General features: G+C 33.7%; 1 protein-coding gene across 1 annotated transcript; it reads left to right on the top strand.

Moving 5' to 3' along the window:
• The first annotated feature begins 19805 nt into the window (after positions 1-19805).
• Positions 19806-20681, top strand: LOC141589076 (protein FAR1-RELATED SEQUENCE 1-like). The gene is made up of 2 exons (XM_074410255.1): positions 19806-20064; positions 20401-20681. The coding sequence occupies exons 1-2, from the start codon at positions 19806-19808 to the stop codon at positions 20679-20681; spliced, it is 540 nt and encodes a 179-aa protein (XP_074266356.1).
• The last annotated feature ends 2001 nt before the right edge of the window (positions 20682-22682 follow it).

Here is a 22682-nt window from a genome sequence, read left to right as displayed (position 1 = left end):
TAAGTCCATATACAAATCATTACTGTCATTATCAAAACAATTAATAAGGACTAAAAGTCCAACAAATTCCCCCTTTTTGATGATGACAAGTCTCCTATGATTTGTGTCTAAGTCTAGTTCCCCCTCAACATAATACTTCCCAAATTATAGAACAGTTGAGCGTAGAAACTAATAATCTCTTCAAAGTTATAACTATAGAACGCCATGAGAGAATTAACTTTGAGACGGTCGCAAATCATAAAAACAATTCCCCCTCTTGGCATCATTGAAAAGATAAGAACAAACATAAAACGACCAAAATAATATATTATGAGACAAGAAAGAATCATGAAAAACATATTATATTAAACGCAATCTAGTTCTTAATTAGCATAATAATATTATAAACTGCAATCACACAAGGAATAAAATGCGGAATTGAAAAAGCTAATATCCATAAGAATGGATTTTTATTGTGAGCAAAGGAATTAAAAAGATAAGGCTAGGTTGAATGGATTAGGGCAAGATGGTCAAGGGTATCGTGGGCTTGGCGGGTTGGACCTAGGTCGGGTGCGGTATTCCAAGTCCTCGAGTCGCGCATGACAATGGTCGAGAAGTGCAGCTTGAGCGGTTAATCGAGTATCGAAGTTACCAATCCTCAAAGTCATTGCTTTAACTGCTTCATATATAGTTTGCATCTCAGACCTCATCTCCTTCCCAGATTGCAAAAGATCATCACCAAACTTAACCAAACTAGCCATTCCTTCCTTTATTTGAGTAGACTCGGAGTGAGTTCGTACGGCGGCCTTAAAAACACTTTCGAGTCGTGTATTAAACCGTGACAACACGGTGTTTAGACGAGCTGGGCTAATTTTCACTTGGTCCACTAGTATCAACTCTCTTTTCCTTTTTAATTAGGTCAAACAATTCTTCCAATTTCTTGTCTTGTTCATTAATCCGTCCAAGAATAGAAGTAAAGTTTGAATCCATCTTAGAATCCAACATATCAAAACTCACATTGCTTTTTCCTTCTTTTTCTCCTTTTTCTCCTTTTGTCTCAAAACCTAATTCGTTGCCATTAATAACGAGCTTCATATAAGATAGATAAAGATCGCTCATCTCGTCATTAGTGATAACTCCATAACTCTGCTTCCCAATTACTCCTTTCTTCTCTAAAATTCGAGATATCCAATTCCCATAAGGCAAACTTAAAGTAGAAGCAAAATCCTCCATCTTAGCCGTTACACTAGCTTGTATAATTTTATGAAACACAAGCAAGGGTAGACTAACCTTTTCTCCTTCAAGCCAAGCCTTCATAATAATCATCTCATGTGCCCCGAATTTATCTCTACCTTGTTTTCGAGGAACAATGGTATTCCAAAGAAAGTTCAAAAAGAACCTCAATGTTGGCGACAACTTCGCAGTTAAGATAGTCTCAGACGAAGTTGCATCTTGTTTGAAATACCGTTTCACTATCAACCTTTTTTCAGATAAGATACCTCCCCATTCTACGCTTGGATTGATCTCAGTTCCCTCGTTAGGAACATGAGCCAAGTCGCAAAAATCACCAGGTGAGACTTTTATGGAAGTCTCAATGACCACAGCAAACAAATTTCCTTCCTTAAGATGAACAGAAGCATAAAATTGATATACCTCAATAGGAAAGACAGGACCACTTACAACAACAATATTTTCCCATCCTTGATCCTTGAGAAAATTTCTGAAAAACCCAAGTGCTTTGTATTTCTTTAACCAATCAATCGAATATACTCGTCCTGCGTGAATGCGATATTGAGCAACTTGATTGACATCTCTTCGTTCTACTTGAGTTAATCTAAGATTATTCAGTCCATTGTTGGTGTAATCATCCATATGCTGTGCGTAAAGAATACGTGAAGAACCATCTTGAAGTTTATAGTTTTCAGTCTTTGAACTTACCTCAATTTCCGAAACCGTCTTTCCCTTACCCTTAAACAATTTTCGTCGCTTGGTGAGGTTGGCGGGTTGGTCGACGAAAGACCGTGGAGAGCGAGGGGGTTCGGCCGGTGAGGTGGAGCGGGTTCTTGGCGGTGATTGGCTTACCTTCTTTCTAATAACAACATGTTTCTTTGATTGAAAACGGGTTGTAGGTTGATTAGTCATTATTGAAGATAGTAGTAAAAGGTAATTAGGGTTTAGAGGATTAGAATTGATGAGAATTATGGTGAGATTAAAGGGGTATATATAGCATAAGGAATTTGAGTTTAGGTAAGAATAGGATTCCTTAAAAGATAGAGAATAATACCAATTTCCTTATTTTTAATGCCTTTCCTTTTTTTTCGGCATCTTTCCCTTTTTTTTTTTTTTTTTTTTTTTTTTTTTTTTTGCTTTTTTTTTTTTTTTTTTTCACGGCACTTTTTTTTTTTTTTTTTTTTTTTTTTTTTTTTTTTTTTTTTCGCACTTCCTTTTTTTTTTGGCATTATTTCCTATTAGATGTAAGATTAGGAAAGAAAATCTTGTGATGGAGTATAGGCAGGATTTGTGTAGGAATATAATAAGATAGAAGTATCTTTATTATATTAAGGCAGTTTATTGTAGATTTTGTCGATTTTTGTAAGGAAATGTGATTATGCAGAATATAAAATACTACCATACACATAAGCAAGATATAATACGTAAAATAAACATTATTTAACATAATTAAACTTGCAACAAAAATATACGGACACAACGTACAATCTTATCTTCCTAGCTATCATTCAGTTCCCGGACATAATTATGACGGATTTAATTATCACTAATTAAACCAATCTCAAGTCTCAATAACTCAAAGCGTTTTCTAGCTAATGCCTTAGTCAAGATATCAGCCCATTGCCTTTCAAGACTACAAAATTCAAGTGAAATGTTGCCTTTCTCTACATGATCCCGTAGAAAATGGTGTCGAATATCTATATGTTTGGTCCTCGAGTCTTTGGCGGGGTTCTTAGAAATTACTATAGCACTCGTATTGTCACACATAATAGGCATACGACCTACATTTACACCATAATCACATAATTGTTGCTTTAACCAAAGTAATTGAGAACATACCATCCTGAGATACATACTCGGCCCGGCGGTAGACATTGCAAACCGAATTTTGTTTCTTCGATCCCCATGTGATAATACAAGGTCCAACAAACGTTGCATACCCGTAAGTGCTTTTCCTATCTAAAGAACATCCCGCATAATCTGCATCCGAATATCCTACTAGATCGAAATTACACTCAAGTGGATACCATAAGTATAAATTAGATGTACCAATTAAATATCTCAAGATACGTTTAACTGCAATCATATGTGATTCTTTAGGGCACGACTGAAATCGCGCACAGACACATACGCTAAACATTATATTAGGACGACTTGCAGTTAAATATAAAAGTGAACCAATCATACCTCGATATGTAGTCTCATCGACACACTTACCATGTTCATCTATAATCATCTTCTTTTCAGGTACCATAGGTGTATCGTATGATTTTGCATTTTCCATACCGAACATTCGGATTAGTTCCTTGATATATTTCTGTTGATGTATCTTTATACCATCCTTTGTTTGTTGAACTTGTAAGCCTAGAAAGTACTTCAGTTCTCCCATCATGCTCATTTCAAACTCAGAAGTCATTAGATCAGAAAAATACTTGCACAATTTTTCATTTGTAGAATCGAATATAATATCGTCTACATAAATTTGTACAACAAGTAAATTAGAACCCTCGGATTTTAGGAACAGGGTTTTATCGACAGATCCTCTTGTAAAATTATTTTGTAACAAAAACTTGGATAATCTGTCATACCATGCCCTTGGAGCTTGTTTCAAACCATATAAAGCTTTGTCTAATTTATAGACGTGGTTTTGAAACTTGCTATCTAAAAATCCAGGAGGTTGTTCTACATAGACTTCTTCCTCCAAATAACCATTAAGAAATGCTGTCTTAACGTCCATTTGGAACAGTTTCATTCCTTTATGAGCAAAGAAAGGCAATAATGAGACGTATAGCCTCAAGTCTTGCTACAGGTGCAAAGGTCTCGTCATAATCGATCCCTTCCTGTTGATTGTAGCCTTGGACAACTAGTCGTGCCTTGTTTCTTGTAATAAGTCCTGTATCGTCCAATTTGTTTCTAAACACCCATCTAGTACCAATAACAGTTCGATCACTAGGTCGTGGCACTAAGTGCCATACCTTATTGTGTTCGAATTGTTGAAGCTCATCTTGCATAGCGGTTATCCAATCAGGTTCAGCAAGAGCTTCTTTAATATTGGTAGGTTCAATAGTTGATAGAAACGAAAAGAACGAGCAGAAATTATTCAAGGACCTTCTAGTTTTAATGCCTTGCTCTAGATCCCCTAGGATTTTGTCCAAAGGGTGGGAACTTTGATGTTTCCATTTTTTGAGAACTCTAGGCTCATTATCATTTGATGGACTAGCATCATCTGCAGACGAAGAATCATGATTTGTTGCCCCTGAGTTGGACTCGGGATTTTCTTCAGAAGCATCACTAACTTCATTAGAAATATCATGATTTGGATCGGAAGTTACAACATCATTAGGTATAACTTCAAGATCTCTTTCTTTATCTAAGGAAGGGTCGAGATCTCTTTTTTTGTCTAAGGAAGGGTCGATAGTATCATTAACTATGGACTCATCACTTCTCTTAGGATTGTTTGCAGAATTTTCTAGTTCATCATTGATACCTTGAATATCTTCATCTTCATTTAAAGGCTCATTTCTTGCTAGAAAGAAATCGGGCTCATTTGGATCTTCTTCTTCCTGTTCAGCTTTATCAAACACATTATCTTCGTCAAAGCGAACATGAACACTTTCTTCTATGCGCAAGGTTCTTTTATTGAACACTTTGTAAGCTTTACTATGATCCGAATATCCCAGAAAAACAGCTTCATCACTTCGGGGGTCAAATTTTCCTAAATTTTCTTTTCCATTATTGTGAGCAAAGCATTTGCTCCCGAAGCAACGGAGATGTGATATATTGGGTTTTCTCCCTCTTAAAAGTTCATAGGGAGTCTTTTTCAAAATTGGTCGGATCATAGCTCTATTATGCACATAGCATGCGGTACTAACAACTTCTGCCCAAAAGCTTCTAGGAAGGCCACTACACAAAAGCATAGTACGAGCCATATCCTCTAGGGTTCGATTCATACGTTCCACGACACCATTTTGTTGTGGGGTACGTGGTGCGGAGAAGTTATGCCCCACACCATTTTCCCTACAATATTCTATAAATAATTGATTGTCAAATTCCGTGCCGTGATCCGTCCGAATCGAAATAAGCTTATTATCATATCTATTTTGGGCAAGCTTCATTAATACCACAAATTCATCGAAAGTTTCATCTTTAGAGGAAAGAAAGATTGGCCAGACATACCTTGAGTAATCATCGACTAGAACAAATACATACTTTGATCCACCACGGCTTCTAACTCTCATAGGTCCACATAAATCCATGTGTACCATCTCAAGTGGTCGTTTAGTGCTAACTATTCTTTTAGGTTTAAAAGAGGATCTAACATGTGTTGGGAAATGTGTCCTCAACAACAGTGCGATCATATGATTTAAATATCATTATTAAATCTCATTTTAAAGAATACAATTGGGAAGTATTTTTACTGTCAACTGGTCCACACATATCGGTAATGATTGGCTGACTAGAGTTTGACATTACTGTCGTGCGACGGTGGTGATCAGTTGATCCCCTAGGTCATACCTATAGGGCAACACTCTTAATTGATTATTTAATTAATCGTATAATGTTACGAGTTAATTAAATTACTTGAAAATTGAACGGACGATTTTGGAAGTAAAATTTACGTGTCTCATTTAGATGAGATACGGTCTGAGTATTCGAATTGTATCTTTTCTCAGATGAAATTATTGTTTAAGGAAACAATTGAAATTGAATGAATAATTATAAATACAAGTTGTTGTGATTTATGATTGGTAAAATATTTTGGTACAAGTAATTATGAATTACTAAGTCGATTTTTGTATATGACGTATTTTAATTAATACGTTGATTTTTAATATGTTAAAAATACATAACAATTTTATGTGACATATGACATGTAACATATTGACAAATTGACAAAAATAATATGGACCCATATTATTATATGTACCGAAAGAAGAATTTGAAGACAAAAAGCCTTCACCCTTCCTATTCTTTTACACGTTTTGGGAGCCCAAAAGTTGTGGCTTTTCTTCTTATTTTGCCCCACATTTGACTTATAAATAAAGTGGCTATCATTCATTCATGCACTAAGCTGAAAACTTAAGTGTTTTGTGCAAGAAAAATCATCCTCTCTTCTCCTTATCAAACCGTGTGATATGGGACTATAGAGACCATATTTTTGGTTCAATTTTCTCACAAAATTAATATTATCTAGTCTTCATAATATTGGTTTTAATTAAGAGAAAGCTTTGGGTATAAAACCTTGGGAGAGATCCTACACTTGGGTCTTGGGTCTTTGTTCTTCCATTAAGGATAGCTCAAGAACAAAAGAGAAGGAGAACTCTTTTGTGCCCATATATACCGAATATCAATGTAAGAACATGATTTCTCCTCTATTATATCTTTTGTTTGCATGCATAAGATCATTAGTTAATTTTATGACAAATTAAATTTATACATATATGAGTATGTTGTTAGGTATAAAGATCTACCTTTCCTTCAACATGTTTGCAACGGGCACATGAGTCACACATTGTCTCTTGCTCGAATTTAATTGAGGGCAAGCCTTTAACTAAATCCATGGACTTAAGTTTCTTTAAAATAGTTGGACTAACGTGTGCAAACCTCTTGTGCCACAAGCAAGACTCATCGGAAGTTACTTTCATACACGCAAAGGAATTTGTATTGACAGCATTTAAGTCAATCATATACACATTCCTCATACGGTGACCCTCAAGTAAAACATTACTAGTACCTTCAATTATGATACGACAAACATCGGCATGAAAAACAACTCTATTTCCTTTGTCACATAATTGAGAAATACTAAGTAAATTATGTTTAAGACCACTTACCAGATATACTTTATCAATTGAATGAGAGGTTGAAATTCCAATTTTTCCTACTCCAATAATTGTACCCTTCTTATTATCTCCAAAGGTAACCTTGCCACCAAAGAAGGGCTCTAGTGAAAGAAAAAGATTTCTGTCTCCTGTCATGTGTCTCGAGCATCCACTGTCGAGATACCATAGATTACTTTCTTTCACTTCTACCTGCAAATGAATCAAATACAACTTTTAGATACCCAAGCTAAGTTGGGTCCTTTATGGTTAGTAATTCTATATATTTGATCCTTTCTAACCCACACTTGTCTTATTATTCTTTTGGCTTTAACATTGGGTTGTCTTGGTCTTTGTCTAACAATCGGAACATAAGGTACTCTAGGTTTTATTCTATCGAACGTAACTTTAGGTCTAGTACCTTCATGTGACGCTTTAGGTTTAGGGTTATGAACTTTAGGCTTGAATGTATGCTTTTGATTCTCATTTATTTTGTTTGATTTTGAAGGAACAGATGAGTAATCAAAAGCCATATCATAAGTCCATCTAAACTCATTATTGCGTTCTTCATTTTTGTTAGGTTCATCTATAGTAGAGACATCATCTTCCACTATGAAATCACAAGTCTTAACAGTTTCAACATTCTTTTTCTTATCCCAAGCGAGTTTGACACAATTGACTTGTATATGTCTAGTAGAGCCACAGTAATTGCAAATCAAGTATTCTGGAAGATTAACGTATTTTCTTTTTCTGAAATCATTTTCAGAAGGATTGGATTTGCATTTATCATGGTCTCTACGGCTATAACATTCATGACCAAGTCCCATCTTCATGTTATTGTCAGATTGTTCAGTAAGGAAGTTTAGAACCTTTGTGCTTCCTTCCCACTTATCATGAACTTTTCGAGCATGTAAAAGTAATTCTTTCAAGGACTCAATTTCTTTTTCACATTTTGAATGTTCTTCATTTGAATCCTTGGAAGAGCTACCTTTCTCAAGGTCTTCACGAAATTTATCAAAATGTTCATTCAAGATACGTTTCTCTTTTTCATGTTGTACCTTGAGTTGAGATATACTTTTGCTAGTTTCATCCAATTGCTTAGAGAGAAATACAATTTCTCTCTTGTGTTCGGAAACCACACTATCTTTGCCATTAAGCTCATCTTTTAAAATCTCATTGACTTTCTTCAACTCAGAAGTTATAGCATCACTAGCTGTAACTTTAGCCTGAAGATGCTTAATGTTGAGTTTAAGCTCTGAAGTTATGGCATCACTAGCCGTAACTTTAGCTTGAAGATTCTTAATGTTAAGTTTAAGCTCTGAAGTTATGGCATCACTAGCCTTAACTTTTAATTCAAGAGCGTTCTTCTCAGCATTTGTCATGTCTGAAGTTGTAGCTGGAGTATCCATAACTTTAGATTTGAGCTTTTTGGCGTTGGCTTTCAGAAGTTGGTTTTCCTCAGCAATATCTAAAATCTGTTCCTTAAGGTCTTTTAATTCTAATTTCTGTTCATGAACTACATCGAGGGTTTGTTCAAAGGTCTTAACTAAAGCACTCTTAGAGAATTTATTAACTTGCTTTTTAAGTTCAAGAAGACTTACCTCTTCATCCTCTGAATCTGAATCTGAATCTGAATTTCCAACAAGACACTTCTCAGCATTTGAAGCATTGCTTTCATTGTCGCTTTCGGAGAATAGGTCAAGACTGACGCTACTTAGACAAACATTGACTTCTTCTTCTTCTTCTTCGGACTCGTCATATTCAGCGTCCAAGTCTCCCCAACAATAAGCCATCAAGACTTGCTTGAACTCCTTCTTTGTCTTGTTACGTTGACCTTTGTCTTTTATGTTCTTCCATGTTGGGCAATCTTTGATCATGTGATCATTATCACCACACTTGAAGCATCCAGGGTTAGAGAAAGACCCTTTTGACTCAGAAGTTTTCTTAGGAGTTTGCTTTGATTTGTTATTTGTCTTATTTTGATTTTGAAAGAAGGGCTTTTTCCTAAGACGTTTAACAAACAGTACAGTTTCATCTTCAATATCTGAAGAATCATCGATCTTACTAGACTCAGCTTGTAAGGCCATCTTTTTGCTTGTGCCAGCTTCCTCCTCATCCTGATTCAGAGTAATCTCGTGAGCCATTAAAGTTCCGAGTAGCTCCTGATAGGATAATGAAGTTAGGTCCTTACATTCTTCTATGACAGACACTTTATGTCTCCATCTGCGAGACATACTTATGAGTATTTTTCTAGCAATTTCCTCGGAGTCAAAAGTTCTTCCTAAATTTTTAAGCTCATTGATGATGCTAGAAAAGCGAGAGGACATGCTATCAACTGACTCGTTTTGCTCCATGGCAAACAGCTCGTATTTGCGCATTAGTAATGCCATACGTTGCTTTTTGACAACAGTGGTTCCCTCATAGGCTAATTCTAGACCATCCCATATTTCCTTGGCAGATGAACTGGTTGAGAAACGATCGAATTCAGTAGCAATCATACCGTTTTGCAATAAGCTTATTGCTTTTGAATTTTTCTCAGCCTTTTTATAATCCGCCTCAATATAGTCTTCTTCTTTCTTTTCGACGGTAGTGCCATTACTGGTTGCAAGTAAGATCTTATTCGGACCATTCTTGATAATCAACCAACACTCCCAGTCGTTTCCCTTAATGAAGTGGGTCATCATATTTTTCCATAAACCATAGTTCTTCCCATTGAATATAGGACACTTTAGGGGTTTGGAATCCATTTGATAAAAAATAAATGCAGCGGAAAAGACGATAAATAGACTACAAAAAAACGATCAACTCTAGCTGTTAGGCTATCAAGAGCACGAGGCTCTGATACCAATTGTGGAGTCTATTGATCGAATACGAAAGAGGGGGGGTGAATTGAGTATTAAAAACGATGACCGCTTTTTCGAAATATATGATATAAATTAGTTACTTGATTTTATTGATTAAAATCAACTAATTAAATTATTAACAATAAATGCAAAATCGAAATAACAATAATAAAGAGAGAGAGAAAGAGAGACACACAGGATTTTGAAGTGGTTCAGTTTCACAAGTCGAAACCTACGTCCACTATTCTCGATTAATAATTTTTAGTACCTTTCTCCGGATTACAAAAATTACCAATCCACTCGTATAATCAACTATATGATTATAACTCAGATTGAGTATCGCTAAATACTCTAGGTTGCTCTTACGTTAATAAGAAAAATACAACGACAAATACTAATCTCACGTTATGCGAGTGAGTATACTATCCTTGTGTATTTAGTATCCTGTAACGATTTTTCTTCGAGTGATTGACAAATTTGATGCGTGATTTTTGTATAAGCAAATTTGGAAAATAAGAATTAAAGCTCAAATGATTTTTGCTTAAAATATTTTTCTCTCTTGAAATTATTAGATGTGTGTGTCAACAATTAATGTTGAATGAATGAGAGTATTTATAGTAGAGTGAATTAGGGTTTGGAATGTTCTGGAATTAGGGCATAGGAATGTTCTGGAAATATAAAACTTGAAGAACAAGTAAGGAGCAAAGGAATGGAGTTTGGCCTCCTAGGGTTCGGCCTCCTAGGGTTCGACCACCTAGGGTTTCGGCCTCCCTAGGGTTCGGCCGGCCCAAGGCCTCATTCGGTATATTCTTGCTTCTATAGCCCGCAACAAATCGAGATAGAATTTAGTTAAAACCCTAGGTTGCATGACGATATAAATATCGTGTTACAAACCAATAGTTTATTTAACTTAAATTCTAATTAATTAATTCCAAATAAAATAAATACTCTCTTATTTTTATAAACCATTAAAAATATATTTTCCAAAAATTAACGCATCATTTTTGTCTAGCAATGAAGTTATGTCTATTAGGTCATAACTTCACTAACCTTTAAATCAAACAAAGTAAAACCATTACCGGATGACGACCTATACTATCTAATCTTCAGTAGATCTTCAGTAAATGAATCGTCTCTTCACAAGTCTCTCATCTTGAGTCTCGTGGTTGATTTCCAATCTTGATCTTGCTTGAAAACATCGATCAAGTATATTTGAAGTTGTACCTCCTTGGTCCAAACTTCAAGCTTGCGTCTTTGTAATTGTTCCTTTCTAAATTAAAACTTAAGCACACAATTACACGCATATGTTTATATATTAAGTCCATATACAAATCATTACTGTCATTATCAAAACAATTAATAAGGACTAAAGGTTCAACAACTGTATTTCTACAACAAATTGACAACCAGATGAAAAGTTGTAAACAATAGGAAATTATCTCCCTTTTTATTTTCCAAAACCGAATAACTCAAGTCCACTAAGTAAATTAAAAACAAGACCATATAGAATGATGACTTCCACTAAAAACAAGACCATTAAAAACAAGATCAAAGTAAATTAAAATCAAATACGTACATCTAAGATTAAAATCACCAAAATATTTAAGATCTAAAGCACTATAGGAAATTTTACTTTGTTTTAATACATCTAAAATTAAAATTGCAAAATAGTTTGATATATAAAAAATCATAATTGTTTAACATGAAATAAGACACCCAAATAGATGGCACAATTCACAGCACAACACCATAACCATTTAAGCAGTCGCATACCTCGTATTCAAATTGAGACCGAGACTGCCACCGAAACTCGCCAATTACTGATCCCTTTTATATTCTCCCTTTATTTGTACCGTCGTCGCTGAGTCGTTGACAAACCCGCTTTACTAACTCCTTGACAGAAGATTATTGTTTGACTGAAGGAAGAGTAGTAATTAAAAATAAAAGAGAGTTGATGGTGTATAGGGTCTGAATGTCTGATTGTGTTTCGAATGGTAGCTTCATGGTGGAAGCCCAAAGGTGAGATTATGGATGATGCTCAGTTTAGTGAGATGAGAAAGAGAGATTGGGTTAATAGGAAATGAAAAAGAGAGATGAGATTAATCGTAAGAGAGATGAGATTTATGGGGAATGAAAAAAAATTGGGAACTGACGAAATTTAATGTAAGTGGATGGATGGGTGGATATGTTTTTTATTTTAATCTCAGCCATCCATTATTTTTTCATCTAATGGTTTAGATAAGGACTTATGGACTCATCTAAACTAGATGGACTTAGTTGAACCTAATTATATATATATATATATATATATATATATATATATATATATATATATATATATATATATATATATATATATATATATATATATAGAGAGAGAGAGAGAGAGAGAGAGAGTGAGATCCTGAGTCCACCTAAATATTTGAGTCCATGAGTCCATAAAACAATATCACGCACTATACAAAACAATATCACGAATTTTTTTTTTCAAAATTATTTTTTTTTCAAAATAAAAAAAAATTTCGAAAATTTTTTTTTTTGATTTTTTTTTTCGAAAATTTTTTTAAACAATTTTTTTTTTCGTGTAGCTGTGATATTGTGTAGTATAACGTGTGATATTGTTTAGCATAACTTGTGATATTGTATTACAAAACAATATCACGAAATTTTTTTTTTTCAAAATTTTTTTTTCAAATTTTTTTAACAATTTTTTTTTTTTTGAAAGTTTGTATTGATATTGTTTAGTATAACGTGTGATATTGTTTAGCATAACGTGTGATATTGTATTACAAAACAATATCACGATTTTTTTTTCATTTTTTTTTTTCAAATTTTTTTTTTCCTGTTGTGATATTGTTTAGTATAACGTGTGATACTCGTAAGTCGTGATATTATTTAATATAACGTGTGATATTGTATCATGGACTCACGGACTCAAAATGATAGGGTGGACTCATGTGATCCTAATTCTATATATATATATATATATATATATATATATATATATATATATATATATATATATATATATATATATATATATATATAGAGAAGGGTTCTTATAAGGTCTTCATACCATATAAGGCCCTAAGTCCTTATAAGAACCCTTGGATGGAAGGGATGGAGGGGTGAGATTACATCTAAATTGGATGGCCACTAACCAATCTACCCTAATTTGCTCCTCATTGCAATTAAAGTTCTTACTAATCCACTCATCCTCCTCCCATAATCATAATCCCCTCCCTCTCTCTATATCTCATTTCCCTCACATTTCCTCTCATAATACCTGACAAACAAAAAAAAAACCAATTTCTCTCTAAAAATCCCAACAAAATAAAAAACCAAAAAAAAAACCCTTTCTCTCCTCCTCACCCACTCACCTTCTCCTCTCCTTCTCGGTAACCACCAGCCCTCCGCCCTCCACTCGCCGCAGCCACCTCCACCTCCACCTCCACTCGCTGCAGCCACCGCCAGTGCCTCCACCACTACCATCGACGCCCACAAACCCGCATCCCTTCCTCTACTCTTTCTCCTTCCACCATTGACAACACCAACATTGCACCACCACCGCAACCACAACAACCTCAAACGCCGCCTCCCTCCACTGCCACCACGACGCATCTCCCCACCACCGCACCTCCCTTTCTCCTTCCTCTCCCTCTATCCTCGACACACCACCACCGCCACTCACCACCAACCTCAAAACCTCTCGCGTGGACCCACCTCAAACGCCGCCTCCCTCCACTGACACCACGACGCATCTCCCCACCACCGCACCTCCCTTTCTCCCTCGCTGCTCTTCCTTTCTCCTTGTCGTTTTCTTTTTTTTTTTTTTTTTTTTTTTTTTTTTTTTTTTTGGTGTTTTGTTTAGATCTCGGCTGTTCTCCTTACTAGCTGCTCTTCCTTTTTTTTTTTTTTTTGGTTTTTGTTATTTTTGTTATTTGTTTTGTTTGGTTTATTTTTGTATTTTTTTGTTTGGTTTATTTTTGTATTTTTTTGTTATTTGGTTTTTTTTTACTTAGAAAGTTGTATCATTGAAACATTATGATTTGTGTTTTGGTTATTTTTTTATAGTTTAGTTATTTTTATTATTATTTGATATTTGGTATTAATTTTGTGTGGTGTTGTTTTTTTTAGATCTATTGGTTTTTTTTTGTTTTTGTCATATTTACTTTATTTTGTAATTGTTATTTGGTTTTTAATTTTTGTTGGTTATTAATTTTTTGTTGGTTATACACTTAAAACATTAAAGTTATACTATTTATGGCTAAAGTTATACACTTAAAACATTAGAGTTATACACACGATATTTAAATTTGGTTTTTTTTTTATTGTTATTTCGTTTATTTTACATTTCGGGTTGGGTTGGGTTGTTGGTTTTTTTTTTTTTTTTTCTTTTTGTGATTTACTTATTATGTTGTTATTTATTTAGATCTAGTTTTTAGATTTTTAGATTTGTTTTAGATTTTTCATATTATTTTTTTTGTTTTTTTTTGTTATTTTTTTTTTTGACTAGAGTTATACATCAAATGCTTAGAGTTATACATTTTATGTCTAGAGTTATACAAATTGTGACTAGAGTTTTACATCTTTTGAGTAGAATTATAAATACTGTGACTAGAGTTATACATTAAATGCCTAGAGTGATACATTATATGCATAGAGTTATACATATTATTTGTTTTGTTTTTTTGTTGTTAATTTTTTTTTTTGACTAGAGTTATACATCAAATGCCTAGAGTTATACATTGTATGTCTAGAGTTATACAGATTGTGACTAGAGTTTTACATCTTTTGACTAGAATTATTTTTTTTTTGACTAGAGTTATACATCAAATGCCTAGAGTTATACATTGTATGACTAGAGTTCTACAGATTGTGACTAGAGTTTTACATCTTTGGACTAAAGTTATACAACTTTGGACTAAAGTTATACAATTTTGGACTAAAGTTTTACAAATATGGACTAAATTTATACATATGAAGGACTAGAGTTATACAAAAATGGACTAAAGTTATACAAAAATGCACCAAAGTTATACAAAATTGGACTAAAGTCATACAACAATGGACTAAAGTTATACAAAAAATTGGACTAAAGTTATACAAAAAATTGGACTAAAGTTATACAAAAAATTGGACTAAAGTTATACAAAAATGAACCAGAGTTATACAAAAATGAACCAGAGTTATACAAAAATGAACCAGAGTTATACAACAATGAACCAGAGTTATACAAAAATGAACCAAAGTTATTCAAAAAACGACCAGAGTTATACAAAAAATTGGACTAAAGTTATACAAAAATGCACCAAAGTTATACAAAAATGAACCAAAGTTATTCAAAAAACGACCAGAGTTATACAAAAATGCACCAAAGTTTGGTTCATTTTTGTATAACTTTGGTTCATTTTTGTATAACTTTGGTTCATTTTTGTATAACTTTGGTTCATTTTTGTATAACTTTGGTATATTTTTGTATAACTTTAGTCCATAGTTGTATAACTTTAGTCCATAATTGTATAACTCTAGTCCATTTTTGTATAACTCTAGTCCATATTTGTAAAACTCTAGTCCAAAATTGTATAACTTTAGTCCAAAGTTGTATAACTTTAGTCCAAAGATGTAAAACTCTAGTCACAATCTGTATAACTCTAGACATACAATGTATAACTCTAGGCATTTGATGTATAACTCTAGTCAAAAAAAAAAAATTCTAGTCAAAAGATGTAAAACTCTAGTCACAATCTGTATAACTCTAGACATACAATGTATAACTCTAGGCATTTGATGTATAACTCTAGTCAAAAAAAAAAAAATTCTAGTCAAAAGATGTAAAACTCTAGTCACAATCTGTATAACTCTAGACATACAATGTATAACTCTAGGCGTTTGATGTATAACTCTAGTCAAAAAAAAAAATAACAACAAAAAAACAAAAAAAATAATATGTATAACTCTAGTCACAATCTGTATAACTCTAGACATACAATGTATAACTCTAGGCATTTGATGTATAACTCTAGTCAAAAAAAAAAATAACAACAAAAAAACAAAAAAAATAATATGAAAGATCTAAAACAAATCTAAAAATCTAAAAACTAGATCTAACAATAACAAAATAAAGTAAATATGACAAAAATACAAAAAAACCAATAGATCTAAAAAAAAACACCACCAAATGTATAACTTTAGTCATAAATAGTATAACTCTAACACGAAATCGAAAAAAAAAAAAAAAAAAAAAAAGTGACGAAATAAACAGAGACGCAAAATCTGGAAAAAAAAAAAAAAAAAACGAGTTTGGGTTTTTTTATTTATTTGGATTTTTTGGGTTTTTTTATTTATTTGGATTTTTTGGGTTTTTTTTTTTAGAGTTTGAGAGAAGAGAGAAATGAAATGTGTAAGATGAAAGAGAAATGGATGAGTGGAAAAGAAATATAAAGTAAATTAGTGATTAATTAGAGTGGATTAGTGAAGGAGGAGAGAGATGGTGAGATTAGCTTTATAAACACACTTTTTGGGGTTGATCTCATCCCTCCATTTCCCTCCATCCAATGGCTCATAATAGAACTTATGGACTCAAAATAAATGTGGACCTTAGTTGATCTCTTCTCTCTCTCTCTCTCTATATATATATATATATATATATATATATATATATATATATATATATATATATATATATATATATACAAACAACCTTCCTCAACACATTTCTTAGACATACTCCACCAAAACACAATTTGAAAAAAAAACTACTCATCGATCAGCGAAAATTGAGAGGGAATCCTACTTTCTTCATTTCCCATCTTCCTTTATCAACTTCCTTGATCATCTTCCATTATTATCCTTGAGCATCTTCCATTATTATCCTCGAAGGTGAGAGACAAACAACAAGACCAACGTCCAACGTAAAAAATGACGGATTTGCAAATGGTTCCATTTGGCCATGGTAATGATTGGATTGTTTATTTTTTATTTTCTTCATGTTAGTTTATATATAATATTGTTTTGAGTCCTTAATATCTAATATTGTTATGAAAACATTAGGTTAGATATTAACAGTTCTTTAAATATGACGAGGAAGTGTTTTTGAAGCTTGTTTTTTATTATGTAAAATCTGTTAAACTTCTCCATGATGGAAGTTAAACTCTGTGAATAATAAGTTCAACATCATAGTGTCAGGCTTGAAATTTATAACAGTGAATTCGATGAAATTGTAATCTTAATCGCAAAAGGTGTGAATGTAAGCCACCAAAGTATTATTGTAATTAGTATGGTAGAATTGAATTTCAAAAGTGTAATATTTGTATCTTAAATTAAAATTGTCAATATCGTAAGTATAACTTATAAAACTGTAATTATATGTGATAAAAGTATAATTTTAACAGTAAAAGTGTTATTGTAAGAGACGAAATATGTCGTTGTTCAAACTGTAATTGTAATAATTACAAGTATAATTGTAACATACAAAAGTGTAATTATAACAACCAAAGGGTTGATTGTAAAGAAAAGTCTGCAACTTTATAAACTATAATTGTAATAATAAAAAGTATAATTCTAACAGTTTGACCGTAATTTTAACGAGGCAAAAGTGTGATTGCAAAAGACAATTTCTGACAGTTTTCAAAATGTAATTCTAATAGAAACAAGTATAATTGTAAGAAAGAAAAGTGTAATTTTAACAATCAAAGGGTTGATTGTAAGAAAAGCCGCAACTTTATAAACTATAATTGTAATAATAAAAAGTATAATTCTAACAGTTGGACCGTAATTTTAACAGGCAAAAGTGTGATTGCAAAAGACAATTTCTGACGCTTTCAAAATGTAATTCTAATAGAAACAAGTATAATTGTAAGAAAGAAAAGTGTAATTTTAACAACCAAAGGGTTGATTGTAAAGAAAAAGTCGCAACTTTATAAACTATAATTGTAATAGTAGAAAGTATAATTCTAACAGGCAAAAGTGTAATTATAACTACGAAAAGTCTAATTTTAAGAAATATATAATTTGAACAAATTTATGGGTTACTTTAAGTTGTTATGAAAACAATTGATAATTATTACGCTATTGTCAGATAATATTGAGCACAATGGAAAACAAAAGCCGAACGAAGAAGAATTTTGCAAAGATGTTGAAGCTAAGTTCACCCCGTATGTTGGTCGTGAATTCCGGAAATAGAGGAAGCAAAGTGACATTTTATAGAATTTATCTTTGTTGTTGTGGGTTTTGATGTGCGTAAGTACACAACTAAGAGAAGGCGTGGAGGCGAGATCAAATCTAAACTGTTGGTTTGCAACCGGGAGGGGTTCAAACAGAAGGGACAATTGGAGTGTAGTGGCGGCCAGGACTCATGTAGGAGACACAAAGTCAGGCGTGTTGGTTGCAAAGCGAGGATTAGGCTGTTCTTGATGAAGGGGGAATTACGAATTGACAGATTCCACAGTGGGCACAACCATGAACTCGTATCAGCCAGAGATAGAGAGTTCCAAAAGTTGGCATGCAACATAACAGACTATCACAAAATGATAATCCTTTATAATTCAAGGGTGAGTTAATTAAAATTACACTTGTCTTGATTGAAATTACACTTGTTTATGTTATAATTTCACAGTAATTTGTTAGAATTACACTTTTGTCAACTAAAATGACACTTCTTGCGTCTACAATTACATTTTTTCTTGTTAAAAGAACACTTTTCTTTTTTTGAACTTATACATTTGTATCTGTTTTCTCTATCAAAAGAGATAGAGAGTTTCAAAAGTTGTCATGCAACATAACAGACTATCACAAAATGATAATCCTTTATAATTCAAGGCTGAGTTGATTGGAATTACACTTTTCTTGATTAAAATTACACTTTATTTTGTTAGAATTACACTTTTGTCATCTAAAATTACACTTTTTGCGTCTACAATTACATTTTCTATTGTTAAAACAACAATTTTCTTTTTTTGAACTGATATATTTGTATCTCTTTTTAATTATGTTTTTGATGAATGAAATCAGAAATCTAAAAGATTGTCATTAATCAACAAAATGAAGATAGGAGCTACGAAGACGTACAAAATTCTGAAGGAACATGTTAATGGGTTTGAAAACATCGGTGCTAGTTTGAATTCTTTTAAGAACTTTCACGGGGATGTGAAATGCTACATTCATGAACGGGACGGTCGGATGTTCGTGGACCACTTTAAGGAATTGGTCACATTACTAGACCAGGGTTCTTCTTTGACTATGATGTTGATTCTGACGGTAGCCTTAGTAAAGCTATATGGGCGGACGGGATCGCTAGAAGGAACTACTCGGTTTTGGGGATGCGGTGTCATTCGATCCGACGTATTCCACCAATAAGTATGACATGTCATTCACACCTTTCACGGGGTTGATAATCATAAACGGTCACTCACTTTCGTGGAGCGCTTGTTGCTCATGAAGATGCAGACTCGTTTAAATGGGTGTTCACCCGTTTCCTGGGTGCGATGGGTGGCAAAGAGCCTAAGTACATTATCACCGATCGGGATGCTTTGGTATTCTTAAAGCGGTGCCATTGGTGTTCAAGACAGCGCGCCACCGCTATTGTATGTGGCATATCATGAACAAGGTTCCAAGCAAGTATGGAATGGCGAGAGATGATTATTCAAAGAGTTTCTAAAGAAATTGAATGCCATAATATGGGATGAAGACATTGAAGCCGCAGAGTTCGATGCAAAATGGGAAGAAATTGGCAGGGAACACAATGTTAATAACATTGACTGTTCCAAGAAATGTTCGCTAAAAGGAGGCGTTAGTGGGTTATGGCTCATTGTAGGGACCTAGATATGGGAGGTGTTATGAGGACAACCCAAAGATCAGAGAGCGAAAATAGTTTTTTTAAGAGATTTGAGAGTAAGTCGAACATTAGTTGAGTTTACGATGCGTTTTGACAGCGATGGACCAAAGAAAGACACACACGAAACAGATTGACAACTGTAACAGACACAGTTTCCCTGAAATATCAACGCATCTAGCTATTGAAGTGCACGGGGCGGAAGTGTACAGTCATAAAGTATTCGAGGAATTTAAAGAAGAGGCCAAGTGGTCAATTGGTACTTGTAAAAGTAGAGGATTCACTGAGTGTGGCTCTTTAGAAGTGACCACCGTAAGAGATGCAAGCGAGGAGAGAAATTATGAGGTCACATACTGCCCAGGTATCATTCTTTAGCATTTGTTTACTAAAATTATACTTTTATCCGTTAAAATTATACTTTTGTTGATTAGATTTACACCTAGGGTTGTTAGAATTATACGTTGGGTTGTTAAAATAATACGTTGGGTTGCTACAGTTATACTTTAATCAGTTAGAATAACACTTTTATTGATTAGTATTACACTTTGGGTAGTTAAAATTACAAATTGATTAAAGTTATACTTTTATCCGTTAGAATCACAATTTTATTGATTAAAATGCTACTTTTGTGTTTTACTACAGTCACACTTTCGTCTGACTGATTTAACTAACATATTACTTTATAATGTTGAACTAGATACACTGAAAGCCACTTGTAGCTGCAGAATGCTTGAGAGGAAAGGCATCATTTGCCGGCATGTCATATGGATTTACTCATCAAACGGAGTGAAGATTATTCCAGAACAATGTATTGTTAAAAGATGGTGTAAAGATGCAAGGTTGTCTAAAATGATCGATAGTAATGGTGAAGCAACTGAGGACATTGATATAATAGATGGAAAACAGATTGCGATGTCGATAATGTGGTCGGAGATTCATCGAGGCAGTTGGGTTGCTCATGGGCAAATTGAAGAATGATGTCGAGAACTTCTCGTGTCTAATTAGACAGTTTAAGGAGAAACTCTCACCATTAGGATCACCATTGAATAAACGTCAACAGTTGGAGAAAATCCTTGGATGTTCTCCTACTGAGGAGATAACCATTTTGCCGCCCAAGAAATCCAAGAACAAAGGGAGCGGAAAGAGAATGTTGTCGAAGAAGGAAAAAGCAGTTGCTTTGGCAAGGAAGCCAAAACGTATGTGTAAAAACTGCAAGCGATTAGCTAACCATGACAAAAGGAACTGCGCCTAACCCATTCGCAGACACCCGCTGGACTCGCAATCGTCAGAAACCTCGTCGGAAGAAGAAGAAGATGGAGAAGACGAAGAAGAAGGAGAAGAAGACGAAGAAGATGAAGAAGCAGGCATCTTAGAATAATCAATTTAAGACGTAATAAGTAGTGCAATTTTTTGGGATGTCTACACAAAATACGAGGTACAACATGATGTTTCGTATTGTGTTTAGACATCAAACTGCCAGGAAGACAACTGGTCGCCGTTGGTATTACAATGTATTTTGATGAAGTTATTTAGTTAGAATTACATTTTTCTATTTTAAAGTTACACTTTTGTTATTTACAGTAACACTTTTTTGCCTTAGAATGACACTTTTCTCTGCTGCAATTAGACAATTTGTTAGTTAAAATCACACTTTATTCAGTTAGAATTACAATTTTCTCTACTAAAACTACACTTTTGTAAGTTTAAATATGTTCTTCAAAGTATGTAATTTTAAGTTAAAAAATGTAATTCTAACTAAGTAATTTGTTATTTACAGTAACACTTTTTTTAAGTTAAAATATGTAACGCTTGACTATCATGACAAATTATGTTCTTCAAAGTACACAGTTATTACTGCAACATCTTTCAGATAGGTAAAACAACATTACTATCTTTTCATAAATAAAACTACTAAAATGACACTTTTGTCTTTTAAAATTACATTTATATTTTATGTAATGTAAGGTAAATCTGTCACTGATATGGCCTGTTAGAATTACACTTCTGAAGGTTACAATTACAATTTTGTGTATTACAGTCACACTTTCTTCTGACTGATTTAGCTAACATATTACTCTATATTGTTGAAGTAGATACATTGAAAGACAGTTGTGGCTGCGTCTTGCTTGAGAGGAAAAGGCATTCTTTTATAGAATGTCGTAAGATTATTTACACAAAAATAACTGTCTACATTAAGTTTGCTAACAAATGCAAAATAATACAAAATATGAAATAAGTGTTTACATAGCCAAGGGAATATTCCAACAAAAACAGAACTACTAAATTAAGGTTGTTATTTTTTCACATTGGGACGGGGTCGTCTCACGCTTCGTTGTAATACCTTCCACAGTTTGTCCTTCGTGCTAACAAAAGCTTTGACCTTCTCGAGCACACCTTCGCGCAAAATGTTCATGTCTCGCCAGAACGAGGGTAGCTACCAGCTGGATCACCAAATAGCGCCGTGATTTCTTCTTCTCGAGATCTTCATGCTGAAAAGGAAGACCCTCGTATAAGAGCATCGCCATCATGGTGAACAGACCCGACTCTGGTTGGTTGAGAGTTGGTGACATCCCGCTGAAAGGTATCTCGGCGCAACACATAATTAGGAATTTCCCGTGCCCTAGTGTTCTTCTTTTCCTTATCCCGTGATTCTAAATAATCACTCACTGCGCTAGACTGCAAATGTACATAATTACCCTATAAAAACTGATTGAACAAAAAAGATAGCATTCGGAAGAAAGCGATCGAAAATAACTTACAATTAAACGCGCTGCTTTGCCAAACTGCGACTTCTTCAAGTCAGAATGCCTTTGCCCGTCCAGCAAGTCGACTGTATTTGATTTGTGATTGATACAAACGCATGCAAAATGGTCGTTAATGCAGAACGGGACAAATAGCAAGTCTGTTTTCAAGTTAACGGTGCGGTCGCTGTCGACGATGAAGGTGTCCCAGATCTGTACAGTCGTCATAGTTCTTTGT

The sequence above is a fragment of the Silene latifolia genome, chromosome 1 (genome assembly GCF_048544455.1).
Source record: "Silene latifolia isolate original U9 population chromosome 1, ASM4854445v1, whole genome shotgun sequence".
NCBI classification, from domain to species: domain Eukaryota; kingdom Viridiplantae; phylum Streptophyta; class Magnoliopsida; order Caryophyllales; family Caryophyllaceae; genus Silene; species Silene latifolia.
This window is presented reverse-complemented; position numbering and strand designations above follow the sequence as displayed.

What these genes read in the sequence shown, in the direction of transcription:
- LOC141589076 (XM_074410255.1), top strand. Translation starts at nt 19,806, where the DNA reads ATGGACCAAAGAAAGACACACACGAAACAGATTGACAACTGTAACAGA. An exon ending in TGAGGTCACATACTGCCCAG is followed by an intron (nt 20,065 to 20,400) that starts GTATCATTCTTT and finishes ATGTTGAACTAG; the next exon opens with ATACACTGAAAGCCACTTGT.